This window comes from Dicentrarchus labrax, unplaced genomic scaffold (genome assembly GCF_905237075.1).
Source record: "Dicentrarchus labrax unplaced genomic scaffold, dlabrax2021, whole genome shotgun sequence".
Taxonomy (NCBI): Eukaryota; Metazoa; Chordata; class Actinopteri; family Moronidae; genus Dicentrarchus; species Dicentrarchus labrax.
Genome location: NW_026136720.1, coordinates 33,558,693 through 33,579,941, shown reverse-complemented (window position 1 = coordinate 33,579,941; position 21,249 = coordinate 33,558,693). Strand labels below are relative to the sequence as shown.

Sequence of the window (21,249 nt, the reverse complement as noted above, 5' to 3'; positions counted from 1 at the left end):
ACCTGATAATCTCCAGTTTACAGTGTGGACTCTTCAGTCCAGCAAACAGCAGCTTCACTCCTGAATCCTGCAGGTGGTTGTTACTCAGGTCCAGCTCTCTCAGACTAGACTGGGAGCTGAGAACTGAGGACAGAGTTTCACAACTTATCTCTGAGAGATTACAGCCACTCAGCCTGAAGGAGAGTTAGAGATGAAGACAAACATTGTGACTGTTTCTGTTGTATGCAATTAAAAAAAAAAGTCATGTTTCTGAAGGACACTGAGTCAATGAGTCAAACTATCAAGGATTGTGGTCTCAAGCGACAAAAATACTTTTAGCGTCTTCTTCTTTTAAAACCGAAATTCTTGTACTTGTCCCCAAAAATCTTAGAGACTCAATGTCTAAAGATTTAGTTACTATAGATGGCATTACCTTGGCCTCTAGCACCACTGTCAGGAATCTTGGAGTTATATTTGATCAGGATTTGTCATTTAATTCCCACATGAAGCAGACCTCTAGGACTGCCTTCTTTCATTTACGTAATATTACAAAAAATTAGACACATCCTATCACAGACAGATGCAGAAAAACTAATCCATGCATTTGTTACTTCAAGGCTGGATTACTGCAACTCTTTATTATCAGGCTACCCCAATAAGTCCATTAAAAATGCTCCAATTAATTCAAAATGCTGCAGCATGAGTACTGACAGGAACTAGAAAAAGAGATCACATCTCTCCTGTACTAGCTTCACTGCATTGGCTCCCTGTGAAATGTAGAATAGAATTTAAAATCCTCCTCCTCACCTATAAAGCTCTTCATGGTCAGGCCCCTTCATATCTTAAAGAGCTCATAGTACCCTATTACCCCTCTAGAACACTAGTTCTCTGAATGCTGGGCTACTTGTGGTTCCTATAGTCTCTAAAAGTAGAACAGGAACCAGAGCCTTCAGTTACCAAGCTCCTCTCCTGTGGAACCAGCTTCCAGTTGTGGTTCGGGAGGCAGACACCCTCACCACATTTAAGAGTAGGCTTAAGACATTCCTCTTTGATAAAGCTTATAGTTAGGGCTGGATCAGGTGAGTCCTGAACCATCCCTTAGTTATGCTGCTATAGGCCTAGACTATCGGGGGATTTCCCATGGTGCACTGAGCTCCTCTCTTCCTCTCTCTTTCTGCACTCATTCATGTCCCATTAATGCATGTTACTAACTTCACTTCTTCCCCGGAGTTCTTGTGCTTTCTCGTCTCGCAGGTTCTTATCGATCCTAGTGGAGCCTCCTGCCATGGTCCTGCTAGATTGCCATTACCAATAGTGTTGTTGCTGTGCACCTGTCTGTCTGTCTGTCTGTCTGTCTGTCTATCTGTCTGTCTGTCTGTCTGTCTGTCTGTCTCTCTCTCTCTCTCTCTCTCTCTCTCTCTCTCCTCCCCTCTCACCCCAACTGGTCGAGACAGACGACCACCCACCTAGAGCCGAAGGATCTGTCCTAGGTTTCTGCCTTTTCACAGGCAGTTTTTCCTTGCCCTTGTCTCCAAGGTCTTGCTCATGGTGGTACTGTTGGGTCTCTGTAAATAATGTTATAAAGAGTTCGGTCTAGACCTGCTCTATTTGAAAAGTGTCCTGAGATAACATCTGTTATGAATTGGCGCTATACAAATAAAATTGAATTTAATTGAATTTAATTCTTCTCTTAGTAACATCTCTGGGATCCCAATAATTTACGCATATTAATTTCAAATATGAAAAAACTACAATGCAGGAAATCTGTTCTATGGCACTGATGCATTAATCTGAGGAGGTAAAATGAAACTTAAGAAACAATAAATTTTTTTGGTGGTCAACTAATCAAAATGTAAATATTTTATCTGTAGTTATCTGCAGACTTACAGAGCTTTGTTGGAGGCTTTGACTACTGGCAGAAGCCTCAGAAGAGCCTCCTCTGAAGCAGAGTATTTCTTCAGGTCAAACACATCCAGATCTTTTTCTGATGACAGTAAGATGAAGACCAGAGCTGACCACTGAGCAGGAGACAGTTTATCTGTGGAGAGACTTCCTGAACTCAGGAACTGTTGGATCTCCTCCACTAGAGAATGATCATTCAGTTCATTCAGACAGTGGAACAGATTGATGTTTCTCTCTGGACACAGATTCTTACTGATTTTCTTCTTGATGTACTCAGTTGTTTTCTGATTGGTCTGTGAGATTTGTTTCTTTTTCAGTAGGCCTTGAGGGAGTTTGGTCTGATTGGTCGGCAGAGAGAGACCCAGGAGGAAGCGGAGGAACAAGTCCAGGTGTCCATTGAGACTCTGTAAGGCCTTGTCAATAGCAAACCTGTGGACCTTGGTCATTGATGTTTTAAAAAATGCTTCCAGATGTTCACAAACAGTTGCTGGCTCAGACATCACATTCTTGTTCCTGTTGACGAGCGACATCTCCACATATAAAGCTGCCAAAAACTCCTGAACACTCAGATGGATGAAACTAAACATCTTGTCTTCATCCTTCTTCTTCCCATGTTCCTCTTTAAAGATCTCTGTGAACACTCCTGAGCACACTGAGGCTCCACTGACATCAATGCCGCTCTCTTTCAGATCTTTCTCGTAGAAGATCAGGTTGCCCTTTTCCAGCTGGTGGAAAGCCAGTTTTGCTAATGACTTAATATACTGAACGCACTGTTCTTGGCCGTACTTCTCTTTTGTCTGATGAATCTGAAACACCAGGAATACTATATACATCTCAGTCAGGGTCTTGGGCAGCTCTCCTCCCTCTCTGGTCTTCAACACACCATCCAAAACTATAGCAGTGATCCAGCAGAAGACTGGGATGTGGCACATGATGTGGAGGCTTCGTGATGTCAGGATGTGGGAGATGATCCTATTGGCCTTTTCCTCCTCATCTGTGAACCTCTTCCTGAAGTACTCCTCCTTCTGTGGGTCAGTGAACCCTCTGACCTCTGTCACTATGTTAACAAAATCAGAATGGATTTGATTGGCTGCTGCAGGTCGTGTGGTGATCCAGAGGCGAGCAGAGGGAAGCAGTTTCCCCCTGATGAGGTTTGACAGCAGCACATCCACGGAGGACGACTTTGTCACATCAAATTTAACTGCCTGGTTGTTATTGGTAGAGCAGTCCAGTTGAAGGCGGCTCTCATCCAGTCCATCCAAAATAAACAGAAGTTTGAATTTACTTCTGTCATAGTTGGTATTTCCTGATGACTGCAGTGTTGTAAAGATGTGATTAAGAGCTTCTTTTGGGATGTCTTTGGTCTCCCTGATACATTCATGAATGAGCTCTGCCAAACAGAACCTTTCTCCCTTCCATGAATTCAGCTGGCGAAAGCTGAAGGGGAATATGAGATGAACATCTTGATTGGCTCTTCCTTCAGACCAGTCCAACACAAACTTGAGCACAAGAAATGTTTTGCCAATTCCTGCGATTCCAGTTGTCAGAACTGTTCTTATGATTCTCTTTTTTCCAGAGGGAGGCTTGAATATGTCACTGGGTTTAATTGGTGTCTCTGTTTCTGCTGGCTTCCCCACTGCCTCAATCTGTATGACCTCATGCTGTTTGTTGATGTGTATGTCACCTCCAGCTGTGATGTACAGTTCTGTGTAGATATCGACCAGAAGTTGCTCATCCTTCTTCTCCATCCACCCCTCTTGTGCACACATAAACTTATCCTGGAGGTTTGAATGAAGCAGGTGTTGGTAATATGAGATGTGTCGTGGTTCTGGTACTGGAATAATCTCATCTGTGTGACATAAACAGAAACAAAAAACAACTAAACTGCAGTCTAAACTGAATTTACAGGAGTAACAGTTGGAGAAACACAGTGGCATGCAGTGGGCTGCTGCATTAGCAAACAGGAGATAAACTTTGAAATCTTCCCGTTTTCACAATTTAAGAGAAAAATGCAAGGGGAGGATATGGAAGCAATCAGTAAATTGTTCAACTTTATTTTTGGAATAGATTAGCAAACAACAAGTTAATTTATTTAAGTTAATGGAAGAGGTGGATCAGCTGAAATCCTAATTAAGGGGAAAGATTAGAGGATCGAAGACCTGGAACAGTGAATTGATGCAAATGGAAGAAGGTGAAATGATCATCAGTGGATTAGAAACCACACACCAAACCTGTGCAAGGGCTGTGGCTGGAGACAAAGGTGACAAAGTAAAACCGTGTGGAATGTGACACTATTACTCGAAAAATGTTCAAAGCGAAACATGCAAATCAACAAACATAGTAAAACAATGAGAGATCTGATGAGAGAATGAGTGATTTGTGATGACCAGGAATTTTGTTATGAATGGTCACTGCATAATTAGGGCGTCTCACTTTACAGAAAAAGGAAGTGACCTGAGGAGAAGTAACAGAAAGTGACTGTCATAATAACTGAATCTTACAAAATGAGCAAATTCATATTTAAAGAGAGACAAGAAGAGTTGGCTGCAGGTTGGGGGAAGCTGCTGGATAAGCTTCTGACTGGTCTAGAGAACAGGAACAGAGGCCAGTAACTGGGCTACAATACTGAAGACTGGTTGCTGGAGTGCATGACAGGGTACAGCTTGTTCATACCACCTGCATCTGCGTGGTGGAACATCTTGATTTTTATTTTTTGGTGCCCATGTTAACAGATTAACAGCTGTGGCTTGCACTGGCGGCTTGGCCCCCTTTAATACCGGCTTGCAGGTCTAGATTTATCTTGTTTCTATTTTCTGTTCAGGAGCTCATTACTTTTTTTTATGTTTTTAATTGTGTCATTTTCTGTTTTTATGTAAATCACTTTGTAACTTTGATTTCAAATGTGCTATATAAATAAAGTTATTTGGAGGAAAGACTAACAACACTGGTATTAGCTTAATTTACTGTTCTGACGATTTAATCTGCGAAGGACGCAAGCCAAAAACTAAAGTGGAGGAAGTCAGTGTTTTGGAACTGATGGCTCAACACAACTACAGGCCCGTATGGACCACTTCTCTTCAGCTTGCAACAGTCCTGTACCAACCTGCTCCCAGGAAACTCTGCACCAGTCTACCTGGTTGTCATAATACCAACTCTTATATATGGGTGCGAAGTCTACCAACACCATGCTAGGAAATTGAACCATTTCCATCTGAGCTGTCTAAGGAAACTGCTGAGGATCAAGTAGCAGGACAGGATCCCTGACAATGAAAGACACTGTCTGCAAAGACCAATATTCCTATTATTCTCACTTTGCTTGCATCAGGGTGCTTACATGAAAAAAAATTTCTTTGGAAAGCTGAAAAATGGCAAGCAACCCCAAGGTGTCTCCTCTTTGTTTGCAATAGTGCTGCCTTGAAGAATTGCCTCCCATTCAGCCTGATCGCACCTTTGGCAGTAGGGAAGTGCTGCCAATCGTTTTTCCCAATCTGGTCTACAAAATGCAGGGACACTGAAATGATGGTGCTATCTGGAGCTGAAAAAATTACTGAACAGCCTCCTGCAGCTCAATCCACCGTCACACAATTATCCAACTTTAGTTTACTAACAATCACTTATGTAAATGTGTATTTTTTGAGGAAGCAGATACTCTGACACTGCTTTGACTGATTCCCCCGTCTTTTCTTTCACTCAGATATAATGGAGTCATAATGTCTCACAGAGTAGGAACAACACTTGGTCTTTCACGGCTTCCAAACACACCAGAAAATACAGCAGCTTTACCTTCACACTGAGAGGAGGAAGGTCCTCTGTTCTCTGAAGTCTTTCCAGCATCATTGACATCCACTGACCCTGAGAGAGAGAGATTATGTCTTATACTTTCAATTTGACTTATTATTTATTATGTATCAATAAGTTATTCAGTGCTTGTTAATTACTTTTTTACATTCAGAATCAGAATCAGAAATGCTTTATTAATCCCAGGGGGAAATTACTTTCGTTACATATACAGATGTAACAGACATACAATATATTAAGAATATAAAGGTTTAAAAATACAATGTACAGTTTAAAGTCACACTTTCAAATGTGCAAAAATGGCAAGTGTAAAGTGACCATGTGTACAGTATCCATGTGTAAGTGTCCATATGTACAGTGACCTTGTGCAGTTTCTGATTGTCTGTGTTTGAGGTCAGATTACAGAGAGGGGGTGTCTGACTCTCTGAGGGAGGCGTTGTAGAGTTTGATGACCACAGGCAGGAATGATTTCCTGTGGCGCTCTGTGGTGCATTTGGGTGAGAGGAGTCTTCTGCTGAAGGTGCTCCTCTGCTGGGCCAGTGTGTCGTAGAGAGGGTGAGACATTGTCCAAGATGGACTGAAGCCTGGACAGCATCCTTCTCTCTGCCACGGTCGTCAGGGTGTCCAGCTCCTCCCCTACGACATCACCAGCCCTCTTGAGAAGTTTATTTAGTCTGTTAGTGTCTGCGATCTTCAGCCCACTGCCCCAGCAGCGAAGATCATCGAACTGGCCACAACAGACTCATAAAAAATCCTCAGCATCGTCCGGCAGATGTTGAAGGACAAGGCTCAACAAAAAGAGTAGGCTTTTTTACTCCTCTACAGTGTTCACAGGAACCCCCTGGATGGAAACAGGGGTCACAGGTGTTTTCGCCTTCCTCAGATCCACTATGAGCTCCTTTGTCTTTGTCACGTTGAGCTGCAGATGATTCAGCTCACTCCAAGCGACAAAGCTGCCCACCACAGTCCTATATTCACTCTCATCACCCTTTTCAATACAACCAACAATTGCTGAGTCATCACAAAACTTCTGAAGGTGGCAGGACTCGTGCAATAGTTAAAGTCAGAGGTGTAGAGGGTAAAGAGGAAGGGAGAGAGGACAGTCCCCTGTGGGGCCCCAGTGTTGCTGACCACCCTGTTAGATACACAGTTCTGTAGGCGTACGTACTGTGGTCTTCCCATCAGGTAATCAACAATCCAGGACAGGTGTGAAGGACACTGTAGAGGTGACAGTGAAGGAGGGGGGAGGTCCTCAGGTTGTGGGGGACATGATGCAGAGCAGGGGGGAGGGGTGGAGTAAATGGGTGTGAATTGAGGTGGTGAGGGGCAGACAGGGGGTCTGAAAGGAGGGGGAGGAGGGGGAGGCAGAGTGGCAGTAGTTTTTAGGCAGCCAGCAGCAGAGAAACTAGCTGACCTGTATTCAGAGGGAGGCAGTACAGGTCACACCACAAACTCCCAAACTGATGACATGTCTGATGCTGAGACAGTTGACACATCTGTGAGAGACTCATGTAATGACTCTGACGTTGTTGTTTATCAGAACATTCACAGAGTTGGCAGCAGTGACAGTCTTTTCTACACACCTGTGGTGATGGGTGGAACTGTGGAAATTGACGGAATGTTGGACAGTGGTTCAATGGCCTGCAGCATCAGTGAGACAGCTGAGATGAAACTGAGAGAGGCTGGAGTGATAACGGACCAAAAAAAGATTGATGTGAATGTAGTCCTTGTTGGATGTGGCGGACTTCGTGTTAAGCCAAAGAGTGCTTTTGATGTGGAGATGGAAGTGTATGTCTGTAAGATGTTGGTCCCCACACTTGTTGTGTTATAAAACACACCCTGCATCAGTCTAAGCAATGTGAGTCCTATTGGGAGACAGTGTCCAGCCCCTGCCCAACCAGAGACCCAGAAACTGAACTGTTCCTGTCTATGCTTTCTGGTCTGAGCCCCTGGAAGGGTGAAGATATTCCTGACAAGGTCGGTACAGTCAGCTGCTGTCTTACACACTTCTCTGCACTTTCTTTAGAACAGTCACCCACCCAAAACCCCATAGAGACTGTGTCTGTCCCCCGACCACCTAAATTATTTAAAGAAATAAAAACGAGGAGTTCAACATGAAATCCTAATAAAAATTAAAACCAACTTCTCAGTAGCACAAAATAAAAGAATGAAATATGGACTGTTAAATATCAGGTCTCTGTCCTCTAAAGCTGTTTTAGTGAATTAATTAATATCAGATTATGATATTGATTTACTTTTTCTTACTGAGACCTGGTTGTCCCACGAGGAGTATGTTAGTCTTAATGAATCCACCCCCCCCAGTCATATTAATACTCACATTCCTCGAGGCACTGGCCGAGGAGGTGGAGTGGCAGCCATACATGATTTGAGCGTTTTAATTGACCCTAAACCTAAACTAAATTATAATTCATTTGAAAGCCTTGTTCTTAGTCTTTCTCACCCAAACTGGAAAAAACTGCAGCCAGTTCTATTTCTTATAGTGTACCGAGCTCCTGGACCGTACTCTGATTTTATATCTGAATTCTCAGAGTTTTTAGTAGTAGGTGATTTTTTTATTATTCATGTGGATGTTAACAATGGCAGCCTTAGTAACACATTTATATCATTAATAGACTCAATTGGCTTCTGTCAGAGTGTAAATAAACCAACTCACTGTTTTAATCACACTCTTGACCTTGTTCTATCATATGGCATTGATATTGAACATTTAATAGTCTTCCCACATAATCCTTTCCCATCTGACCATTATTTAGTAACTTTTGAATTCATACTATTAGATTATAAGCCATTAGGCAAAACTTCCTACAGCAGATGTCTATCTGACAGTGCTGTAGCTAAATTTAAGGAGGAGATTCCTTCAGTGTTTAATTCAATGCCATGTCTGAATTTAACAGAGTCCTATAAACGACTTTAGTCCCTCTGAAATTGATAATCTTGTCGATAGTGCTGCAGGCTCACTACGATCAACATTAGACTCTATCGCTCCTATAAAAAGGAAATTATTAAAACATAGGAGAATAGCACCTTGGTATAACCACCAAACCCGCCAGTTAAAACAAATAGCTAGAAAATCTGAAAGGAAATGGCGCTCTTCCAAATGATCAGAATATCGCTCAATTTGGCAAGATAATCTTAAAACTTATAGAAAGGCCCTCCGTAATGCCAGAGGAGCCTATTACTCACCACTAATAGAAGAAAATAAGAATAACCATAGGTTCCTCTTCAGCACTGTAGCCAGGCTGACAGAGAAGCACAACTCTATTGAGCCACATACCCCCATAAACTTAAGTAGCAACGACTTTATGAGCTTCTTTTATAATAAAATTATTACTATTAGAGAGAAAATTAATCACCACCTGCCATCAACAGTTATCAGTGGCTCTCCAAGTTCAGGGACTTTTACTAATATATATTTAGGCTGTTTTTCTGCTATCGATCTTCATCAGTTAACTTCAATAATTTCTTCATCGAAGCCATCAACCTGTCTATTAGACCCGATCCCAACTAGGCTGCTTAAAGAAGTTGTTCCCTTAAATGGCACTTCTTTACTGGATATGATTAAACTTTCTTTATTGTCAGGATATGTACCACAGTCCTTTTAAAGTAGCTGTAATTAAACCCCTTCTTAAAAAGCCCACTCTTGACCCAGGGGTTTTAGCCAACTATAGACCAATCTCTAACCTCCCCTTCCTCTCTAAGATTCTGGAGACAGTAGTCGCCAAAGAGTTGTGTGACTTTCTACATAACAATAGTTTATTTGTGGTATAATATTCTTTTACAGAGACTTGAGCATCAAATTGGCATTAAAGGAACCGCACTAAGCTGCTTTAAGTCATATTTATCAGATCGTTCGCAGTTTGTATATGTTAATGATGAATCTTGAATAAATACTACAGTTAGTCATTGAGTTCCACAAGGTTCTGTACTTGGACCAATACTATTTACTTTATATATGCTCCCTTTAGGCAACATTATTAGGAATCACTCCATTAACTTTCACTGTTATGCAGATGATACGCAGTTATATCTATCGATCAAGCCCGATGAAATTAATCAATTATCTAAATTACAAACATGTCTTAAGGAGATAAAATCCTGGATGACCTGCAATTTTCTGATGTCAGAAAAAAACAAAATTCTTGTTCTTGACCCCAAAAACCTTAGAGACTCACTGTCTAAAGATATAATTACTCTAGATGGCATTACCTTGGCCTCTAGCACCACTGTCAGGAATCTTGGAGTTATCTTTGATCAGGATTTGTCATTTAAACCCATAAAGCAGACCTCCAGGACTGCCTTCTTTCATTTACGTAATATCACAAGAATTAGACACATCCTATCACAGACAGATGCAGAAAAACTAATCCATGCATTTTTTACTTCAAGGCTGGATTACTGCAACTCTTTATTATCAGGTTGCCCCACTAACCCTATGCTCCAATTAATTCAGAACGCTGCAGCACGAGTACTGACAGGAACTAGAAAAAGAGATCACATATTTCCTATACTAGCTTGTCTGCACTGGCTCCCTGTAAAATGTAGAATAGAATTTAAAATCCTCCTCCTCACCTATAAAGCTCTTCATGGTCAGGCCCCTTCATATCTTAAAGAGCTCATAGTACCCTATTACCCCTCTAGAACACTACGTTCTCTGAATGCTGGGCTACTTGTGGTTCCTATAGTCTCTAAAAGTAGAACAGGAGCCAGAGCCTTCAGTTACCAAGCTCCTCTCCTATGGAACCAGCTTCCAGTTGTGGTTTGGGAGACAGACACCCTCTCCACATTCAAGAGTAGGCTGAAGACGTTCCTCTTTGATAAAGCTTATAGTTAGGGCTGGATCAGGTGAGTCCTGAACCATCCCTTAGTTATACTGCTATAGGCCTAGACTATCGGGGGATTTCCCATGGTGCACTGAGCTCCTCTCTTCCTCTCTCTTTCTGCACTCATTCATGTCCCATTAATGCATGTTACTAACTTCACTTCTTCCCCGGAGTTCTTGTGCTTTCTCATCTCGCAGGTTCTTATCGATCCTGGTGGAGCCTCCTGCCATGGTCCTGCTAGATTGCCATTGCCAATACTGTTGTTGCTGTGCACCTGTCTGTCTGTCTGTCTCTCTCTCTCTCTCTCTCTCTCTCTCTCTCTCTCTCACCTCAACTGGTCAAGACAGATGACCACCCACCTAGAGCCGAAGGATCTGTCCTAGGTTTCTGCCTTTTAACAGGCAGTTTTTCTTGCCCTTGTCTCCAAGGTCTTGCTCATGGTGGTACTGTTGGGTCTCTGTAAATAATGTTATAAAGAGTTCGGTCTAGACCTGCTCTATTTGAAAAGTGTCCTGAGATAACTTCTGTTATGAATTGGCGCTATACAAATAAAACTGAATTGAATTTAATTGAATTAACTCAGCCACCTTACTCGAGCCTGGCCGTGAGTATCTCATCTGGGGAAAACTGCCCAAAAACACTGCTGTTTCCCCAGGCAGCACCGTCATGACAGAGCCCACGTCATCAGTGTTTTGGTTGCAAAGATTGTAACTACACTGTGGGGAGACAGGTGGGTCCCACTGAAGCTCATCAATACATGCTGGTAAGGCGCAATGCAACACTGGCTGATGTCTACCCCTGTGCAGCGTTTGAGGACATGGACGTTGCTGAGAGCTCAGAAGTTCCCCTGGTCTTCTGCACCCAATCAGCTGTGCCACCGTCTGCTGATGCAAATTCTTCCAAAGACAAGCTCAGGTCAGTTGGGCTCAGTACTCTTGACGTTGAGTCATGTGAAGTGTCAGAAGACTGTAAGAGGAGGATGGCTGACCTTGTTTTGCAGTACGAGGATGTCTTTTCACGCCACCATCTTGACTGTGGGGAGGCGAAGGACTTTTTACACCACATACACCTGTCAGACAGCAGACCATTCAGGCTTCCATACAGGAGAGTGCCCCCTGGCCAGTACCAGAAGCTATGCCAGGTGCTGAGCAAGAAGGAGGAAAAAGAAATCACCCGAAAATCAACCAGTGAATAAGCATCTCCATTGCTGCTTGTATGGAAAAAAAACGGAGATCTGCGCATCTGTACAGACTTTCGCTGGTTGAATAAGAGGACCCTGAAGGACACTCATCCCCTTCCTCACCAGGCAGATTGTTTTGCGCTGGGAGGCAACTGTCTTTTCAGCCCGTTTAGAGTTTCTTGCTTTGAAATGGTCTGTCAGCTACAAGTTCAGTCACTGGCTGAAAGTCCACAAATTCACAGTTTGGACGGACAATAATCTGTTGACTCACATCCTGACAAAGCCAAAGCTGGACTGTTATGAGCAGTGCTGGGTGGCCAATTTGGCGAGTTACCATTTGGATATCAAATAAGTTCCTGGTCGGCAGAACGTTGTAGCTGATGCACTGAGCCGTGTGCCATTTGTCAAGGAGAGTGTTGGCCACAGGCTGCTTGCTGAACCCTATGCAGGTCTTCTCGCTGATGTCAAAGATATTTCCAGTACTTCTGTCCAGAATGCCTTCCAGTCATCCAGTGGTCACAAGAAACCCTCTCCAGCTAGTGACATTGCCCAGTCCTCATGCAGTCCACTTCGCATGCACACTCAGTCTGTCGCAATGGAGAACGTGTCTGCTGTGCTACAGTCGCATGTTGAATGGGATGCTGGTCCAAGGGCCCGTGCTGTTGAAATGTTGCAGTACCTACCTCAGTTGGTTCCACCTGGACAGGACGCCTTACCTGCCTACACCGAAAAGGACCTCCGTGATAAGCAGTTGGAGGATAGGACTCTCTCTCGTGTTCTGTCCTATGTTGAGAGACGTCGGAGGCCTTCTCGGAGGGAAAGATTTAAAGAGTCTGTGTCTGTCACAAGATACTTGAAGAACTGGGATAGGCTCACTGTGAGCAATGGTGTGCTGTACAGGATTTCAAGGGACCAGAAAACCAAGGCAAAGCGTTTCCAGTATGTTGTTCCTGACTCGCTCAAGGCTGAAGTTCTGCAGGGAGTTCACAACAGAGCCGGACATCAAGCTCAGTGCAGGAGCCTAAGCTTGACGAGACAGAGGTTTTTCTGGCCAAACCTTGACCGAGACGTAGGAGACTATGTCCGTCATTGTCAGCGATGCATCGTCAGCAAGACTGTTGAACCTGAGGGAAGGGCTCCCCTGGAAAGCAAAACATCATCCAGGCCACTGGAGTTGGTCTGTATTGACTTTTGGTCTGCTGAAGACTCCAGAAACAAGTCTGTCGATGTCCATTTCACAAGAATGGCCCAGGCGTTTCCATGTAAAGACCAGACGGCTAAGCAGGTGGCAAGGGTTCTCTGGGACCGGTATTTCTGTGTCTTTCCATAGTGACCAAGGTGCTAACTTTGAGAGCCGGCTGATAAGTGAGCTCCTCAGGGTTTCAGGTGTCAAGAAATCACACACAACCCCACACCACCCGTGTGGAACGATTCATTCGGACCTTGGGTGGCATGATCCGTGCATTGTCCCCTGAAGAGAAAGCTGACTGGCCGCGACGCTTGCAGACTCTGGCTTTCATGTACAACTGCACAGCCCATGAGACGATGGGCTATCCCCCCTTTTACCTCATGTTTGGCCGTGTCCCTCACCTACCTGTTGATGGTAAATGGTAAATGGACCTGTACTTGTATAGCGCCTTTCTTCTTACTCAAAGTGCTTTTACGCTACGTGAGACATTCACCCTTTCGTACACATTCACTCAGTGATGGCAAAGTCCATCGAAAAGTCCATCGAACAGAAACTAATATTCATACACAAATTGTGTGTTGCGCGACACACAATTTGGGGTTCAATATCTTGCTCAAGGATACTTCGACATGTGGCACCAGGAGCCGGGGATCAAACCCACAACCTTCCGATTAAGGAACAACCCACTCTGCCTCTGAGCCACAGCCGCCCTTGATGTCCTCTTCCGTTCTGTCCTTCATGACTCTGCTGTGACGAGCTATGATAAGTACGTGGCGTGTCTCGCCGATGCTCTGAGGGAAGCGATGGTGATTGCCCGAAAGAGCAGAATAGACATGCTCAGCTGTACAACAAGAAAGTGAAGGGGTCACGGGTTGAAATCGGTGACAGAGTGCTCTTGGCCAACAGGAAGGAAAGAGGTAAAAAAAACATTGCTGATCGGTGGGAATCAACCATCTACACTGTGGTGGACATGAGCACTGGACAGGAGGTGATCCACAGAAACCTGCTGATGCTGGCCAATTTCCTCCCTGTGGGAGACACATGTGGAATGTCTGATATTACCTCATCCATGCCTGTTACAGAATCCTCAGCTCCAGGAACTGATGATGCGGGAGAGGCGGGAGTGACCTTGTTCGAGGGAGAGAGTGAGACTCTTTGTGGAGCTAGTGGACGCCTTGACACCGAAAGTGACAGAAACTCATTTGTGACTGTGGGAGAGGGACAGGGTCCCTTGACTGATCCGGAACCTGTGGACTCTGAGAGGAGGACCATAGAATGGATTACACAGTTGTCTGCACCAAGTCTGTCAGAGGCGGACGCTACAGACATAACAAGCGTGACATGTGACCCCCAGGACCCCTCAGTTTCACCTGAGGACCACATGACAGATCAGTCTGTGACCTGCGATTCTGGCCTTGTGACTGCTGTGGACGTTCCAGCACATGTGAGACTGCCAGACCTCACTCACGCACTGGGGTCATTCAGATGCGCAGACACTGGTCAGGTCAAGATTTGGTTGCCTAGTCAAACCTGTGAACAGGTTCATACACACCATGTCCAGACAGGATGTTGTTCAAGACAAGTTCAATGTACATAGATTGTTTGCAAATGTACATCTCTCAGGGCTTTTGCTGACTAAAACCTTAATCAGATGGCCTATGCCTTTATGGCACTGAAAAGTTTTTTTTTGTATTGGTATAATGTGCCTCTGTTCTCATTTTCTTTTCTGTCGTGGGCCTACACTGCACTATGTGATGTTGTTTTGTGGGGTGTACAAGGCACCCTGTTGCCAGTTGCTGGATTGAGGGATAAGCGCTACTCTCATACCACTTCATCCTTATGGGATACATTTGGTGTTGGTTTTCTTGATGCTGACCCTGTAATTTGTCAATTTGTAGTGTTTTCTTTAGTGCATACTGTGTAGCTGGTGCTCATATTCGATAAAATTCAGTGGGGGTGGATGTAACAGAGTTAAAAATGCACTTTATCAATTCTTATGTCCAGTTTGTATTTGTCAATTTTATTTATCATTTAATTTTTGTTGAGTATGTGTGAATTTTATCTTATCTGCGGAAATTACTTTGCTTTATGTCACCTTTTCTGTACCTTCTAAGCTTCCGTAGCCCCGGCTGACCCTCACAGTACCGCCTTGCATGTTGAGGGAACAGAGGTGCAGAAAAAGACCAGAAGGCAATTAATGTGCATTACTGTCTTCTGCAGGAGCAAATAAATGCTGGAAAACAAGTCATTGAGTCATCTCCTTTCGTGCCCTACCCACATCCGTTACAGGGGCAGTATCAAACCTGTTGAAAAATAGGTTCAGTTCATTGTCCCGGTCCACACAGCCGTCCAACCCCATTCAACCAGTCTTCTGGAAGCCGGTGATGGTTCTCATGCCACTCCACACATCCCTCATGTTGTTTGGAGTGTGATCTCTGTGTAACAAAGACTACAACAACAAAATAATAAAGGATGTGATTGACTATAAATTTACTATATCTGTAACTTCTGAATTCCTACTGATAACATGATTATTATAAACAAAACAGCAAAAAAGGATGTACTGCTGACTGACATGAAAATACTGCTCACAGAGGATCAACCATCTTTAATTTGTTAGCCAATACATCACTGTATCCAACACACAGTCAATCAAAACCTCCTTTAATTAATAAAAAATGCTCTAAGCTTTTAACCTTATCCACACTGCTCTTAACCCTTAGTTGTACTCATACATCAACACAGGACGTGATCAGTTAAAAATCTGAACTTTTCAAACAATCCCCGAAAGTGTCCAAACTGAGCAGATAACCATGAGCCTGCAACTAGTGAAGCAATAATGGCCTCACAACGTGATTGCCTGTCAGTCAAAAATAAAGGAAACTCAAAATCATTAATTTGTAACTTAATAGGTGTTAAATTGAGAAGATTCCTACCTACTTACATACAGTTAGGTCCATATATATTTGGACACTGACACAAGTTTTGTGATTTTAGCTGTTTAGCTGCCAAATCAACAGTTTGGTACATCCTGAGAAATAAAGAGCGCACTGGTGAGCTCAGGAACTCAAAACCACCATAAAGACTTCATGAGAGCAAATACAAAGGGTTCACCACAAGCAAGCAAACCATTAATAAGCTTAAAAAATAGAAAGGCCAGATTAGGCTTTGCCAAAAAAACATCTAAAGGAGCCAGCCCAGTTTTGGAAGAGTGTTCTTTGCACAGATGAAACTAAGATCAACCTGTACCAGGATGATGGGAAGAAGAAAGTATGAAGAAGGCTTGGAACGGCTCATGATTCAAAGTACACCACATCTTCTGTAAAACATGGTGGAGGCAGTGTGACATGTGGCATGCATGGCTTCCAACGGCACTGGGTCACTAGTGTTTATTGATGATGTGACAGAAGACAGAAGCAGCCTGATGAATTCTGAAGTGTATAGGAATATATTTCCTGCTCAGATTCAGCCAAATGCAGCAAAGTTAATTGGACAGTGCTTCACAGTACAGATGGACAATGACCCAAAACATACTACGAAAGCAACCTGGGAGTTTTTTAAGGCAAAGAAGTGGAATATTCTGCAATGGCCAAGTCAATCACCAGATCTCAACCTGATCGAGCATGCACTTCACTTGCTTAAGACAATATTTAAGGCAGAAAGACCCACAAACAAGCAACAACTGCAGTGAAGGCCTGGCACAGAATCACAAAGGAGGAAACCCAGCGTTTGGTTATATCCATGGGTTCCAGACTTCAGGCAGTCATTGATTCTCAACAAAGTATTAAAAATGAACATTTTATTTATGGTAATGTTAATTTGTCCAATTATTCTGTGCCCCTGAAATGAAGAAACTTTGTATAAAAATGTTTCATAGGATATTTTTGTTCAACCCCTTGAATTAAACCTGAATGTCTGCACTTCAATTGCATCTCAGTTGTTTAATTTCAAATCCAATGTGGTTGCATGCAGATGCCAAATCATGAAAATGATGTCATTGTCCAAATATTCATGGCCCTGAGTGTATATGAAAGAACCGTGATTCTAAACAAGGTTCCTGGACCTAAAGTTGGCACAGGATTCTTTTTACCTGAAGATAAAAATAAAAGAACAGAACAGTGTGACTGACCTTCTGGTCCTGAGCTGGTGTCTGGCAGACTCTGCACCAGATCGTTCCTGTTTATCTTCTCTAAAATCTTCTTGGTCACCTTCAGAGCTCCATGAAGTTCATAGGTGTTCATCATCACATCCACTGTGTCCCGCCTTTCTGCCATTTCCAGCTCGGACACTTTGATGGTTTGGTACCCTTCCAGGATGTCAGGCTGCCGCAGATACCATTTAAAGTCCCTGAATTCTTCGTTTCGTAAATCCCTCAGAGTGTTCAAAACGTCCTCTGGTGTCATCGTGACTTCCTGCTAAAATCAGACAGTAGTTCTGATTGGGTGACACACAAGCTGCATTGCTATTTCAGATTTAAATTTTCTGTTGTTTCACTAGCTTTGAGTTCTTGAAATAAAGTTTCATGACTTCAAACACCACTGTATGTTTACCATGTTCACTCTTTTTTAGTATGTTAGCATGCTAACGTTAGATAATTAAGTCTAATTACCAATCAAGGGTGATGGGAACGTCATTAGAGTTGCAGGTCATAAACCAAAATATTGGACACTTTATCAATAAGGCTCAAGAGGCCATAGTTTTATGTGATTTTAGAACAACTAGGGGCATTGTTAGGCAGGATACAAACCCCCTTAGCTGTTCTAAAAATCACTGTATATCACTGTCTCCTGCTTGCTATTGTAAACAGTTACTATACATATCAAGGTTTCATAAAATAAATGTACAGCAACAAAAGTGCAAGAATGTATTGATAACAAACAATCATTTTGCTACCAAGTAATGTAGTTCTTCGGTGACATTTAGCAGATTGGTTGCCAAGCAACACACAGATGCTGAAAGACTGGGGTGATTATTAACATTTATCTGAATATCGTCACTGATTGTTCAATTGTTAGTGTTCAACAATGTTAGCACTCCTCTTTGCTGATACAGATATGTTTGACTCTGGACACATGCATTTTCATTGCGCTGTTGATATTGCTACAGAATCCTTCTTGTTGTATCTCGGATCATTGATGTATGAGTTATGCCCCCACACATAGGCCACATAACTGCTGACACCATAGTGCTCACACTTACCACACTGGCATAAACAGAGAGCCTGGTTTAGCTCAATTTTTGTAACTGTTTTAAAATAGACAATAGACAAATTCAATAGACAGATCTTTCTCAGCATATGAGGTCTGAAAACAGAGTAGACCAGAGCTATTTATTCAATAAATAAATATGTGGATCTGATAATGGTGCAGGATGAAAACTAAGGTGATAGTTACTTTTCAAGTACATTAAATGCTAACAGTCACTGTATCAAAGTTATGCACATCATGAACTGAAAAACACAAGACTTACTTACCGTACTTTTACTGTGAGAGTTTGGAGAACATTTGAACCTGGTCCAGTCACCCAACAGTCTACCTGCTGCACTCAGGTCAAATAAGTTGAAAATAAATGAACAATGAGGAACTGTAGTTAGGCTGTGTCTGTATGCAGAAGTGAAATTTCAACTTCACTTTATTCAGGTTCCTCTTTTTCATACCAGTTCCAGTAAATATTGTTACCACATCCACACAACCGCATTATATTTTGTTGTGTTAAGTTGACTCCTGTTGACTCATCAGTGGCTCGTGAAGGTAAAAGACTCCTGATGAATGTGTGCTGACACTGACCCAAAGCTAACCCAAGTCCTAGGAACTGCAGGTGATTTTAAGTCCCAGTCAGCAGAATGAGGGGGTAAAGAGAGAAGGACAGAGACAGAGACAAAGGTGCACAGCAAGAACAGTAGTAACAACTATACTAGTATTAATGATTTATGATGATGATGATGATGATGATATGATGATCATGATGATGATGATGATGATGATGATGATCAAATTACATTGTACATTTTACAGGGAGCCAGTGCAGAGAAGCTAGTACAGGAGAGATGTGATCTCTTTTCCTAGTTCCTGTCAGTACTTGTGCTGCAGCGTTCTGAATAAATTGTAACATCTTAATCGACTTATTTGGGCAGCCTGATAATAAGGAGTTGCAGTAATGCAGCCGAGAAGTAACAAATTCATGGATAAGTTTTTCTGCATCTGTCTGTGACAGGATGTGTCTGATTTTGCAATATAACTTAAGGCAGCCCTGGAGGTTTGCTTTATGATGGAGTTAAAGGACATGTCCTGATCAAAGATAATTCCAAGATTCCTGACAGTGGTGCTAGAGGCCAAGGTGATACCATGTAGAGTAACTACATCTTTAGACAGTGACTCTAGGATGTATTTGGGGCCCAGTACAACAACTTGCAGCTCATCCAGTTTTTATGTCCTTAAGACATGTTTGTAATTTAGATAATTGATTAATTTCATCAGGCTTGATCAATAGTTATAACTGGGAATCATCTGCATAATAGTGAAAGTTAATGGAGTGATTCCTAATAATTTTGCCTAATGAAATCATATATATGGTGAATAGAAGTGGTCCAAGCACAGAACCTTGTGGAACTCCATGACTGACTTTAGTATTTATGGAGGATTCATCGTTATCAGATCGTTCTCAGTTTGTTAAAAGTTAAGTATGACTTAAACCAGCTTAGTGCAGTTCCTTTAATGCCAATTTGATGCTCAAGTCTCTATAAAAGAATATTATGGTCAGTGGTGTCAAATGCCGTACTAAGATTTAATAATACAAGTAAAGAGACAAGTCCATTGTAGGAAGCAATCAAAAGGTCATTATTAAATTTAACCAGAGCTGTCTCTGTGCTGTGATGAACTCCAAATCCTGACTGAAAATCCTCAAATAAGCTATTGCTATGTAGAAAGTCACACAACTGTTTGGCGACTACTTTCTCCAGAATCTTCTCCAGGGAGGTTAGAAATCGGTCTATAGTTGGCTATAACCCTGGGTCAAGAGTGGTCTTTTTAAGAAGGGGTTTAATTACAGCTACTTTAAAGGACTGTGGTACATATCCTGATAATAAAGAAAGTGACGTGCTACGGTAAGCGTACTGACTCACTTCCGGTTTACTTCCTGCTCTGTGTACACTGTTTGGTGCTGTAGCTCTGTCAGTGAACGCTAAATATAAATTAGTTTTACTCGTTACAGCGGTTATTTACCCGCTTAACATTTAAACGTAGACTAGTTCTACTTAAACACTTGGAGTTTCTCCCTCTTTTAGGGACTTTTCACTACTTTCAAAGTTTTTCATACACTCTAGTTTCATTAGCATTAGCAGTTAGCTATGGCTTCTCCCTCTCCCTCTCCTCTGTCCTGCTCAGTGTGTCAGATGTTCAGTTATTCCTCTGCCTCCTTTAAAGATAATGGTACCTGTATTAAATGTAGTTTATTTACTGCGCTGGAGGCGAGGCTTAGTGAGTTAGAGGAACGGCACCGCACCACGGAGATATCTTTAGCCGCTATAGTTAGCCAGCCCCCGGTAGCCTGTGCGGTCCGACCGAAGGTAGCTTCTGTTAGCTCTGTAGATCCCCCGGTAGTTCCTCCGGTAGTTCCCCCGGTAGATCCCGAGCAGCCGGGAAGACAGGGAGGCTGGGTGACTGAGCGAAGGAAGACTAGAACGGCGAAGCCCACAGGTCACCACCAACCGCTTCACGTTTCTAATACATTTTCCCCACTCAGCGATACACCCGCTGAGGAACCAACTCTGGTTATTGGCAGCTCCATAGTCAGAAACGTGAAGTTAGCGAAGCCAGCGGCCATAGTTAAATGTATCCCTGGGGCCAGAGCGGGCGACATTGAATCATATCTAAAACTGCTGGCTAAAGGTAAACGTAAATACAGTAAGATTGTTATCCACGTCGGCGGTAACGACACCCGTTTACGCCAATCGGAGGTCACTAAGATTAATGTGGAGTCGGTGTGTAACTATGCTAAGACAATGTCGGACACCGTAGTTTTCTCTGGACCCCCTGCCCAATGTGACCAGTGATGACATGTATAGCCGCATGCCGTCATTCCACCGCTGGCTGTCGAGGTGGTGTCCAGCAAACGATGTGGGCTTCATTGATAACTGGAAGCCTTTTTGGGGAAAACCTGGTCTGATTAGGAGAGACGGCATCCATCCCACTTTGGATGGAGCGGCTCTCTTATCTAGGAATATGGCGAAGTTTATTTCTAAAACCTGACAGTCCAGAGTTAGGACCAGGAAGCAGAGCTGCTGTCTTACACACTTCTCTGCGCTTTCTTTAGAACAGTCACCCACCCAAAACCCCATAGAGACTGTGTCTGTCCCCCAACCA

At 42.9% G+C, this 21,249-nt stretch overlaps 1 protein-coding gene across 2 annotated transcripts in view; it reads right to left on the bottom strand.

Annotated features, from left to right (window-relative positions):
* Positions 1–18,469, bottom strand: part of LOC127353126 (NACHT, LRR and PYD domains-containing protein 12-like) — a 28,854-nt gene extending 10,385 nt beyond the window's left edge. For both annotated transcript variants that reach the window (XM_051382137.1, XM_051382138.1), the window contains exons 1-5: positions 18,363–18,469; positions 17,019–17,301; positions 5,665–5,733; positions 1,867–3,730; positions 3–173 (exon numbers count right to left, since the gene is read on the bottom strand). In XM_051382137.1, the coding sequence (XP_051238097.1) occupies positions 3–173; positions 1,867–3,730; positions 5,665–5,733; positions 17,019–17,292 (2,378 nt within the window). In that variant the 5' untranslated portion in view covers positions 17,293–17,301; positions 18,363–18,469. The remainder of the gene's footprint in view (positions 1–2; positions 174–1,866; positions 3,731–5,664; positions 5,734–17,018; positions 17,302–18,362) is intronic.
* Between the last annotated feature and the right edge of the window lie 2,780 nt (positions 18,470–21,249).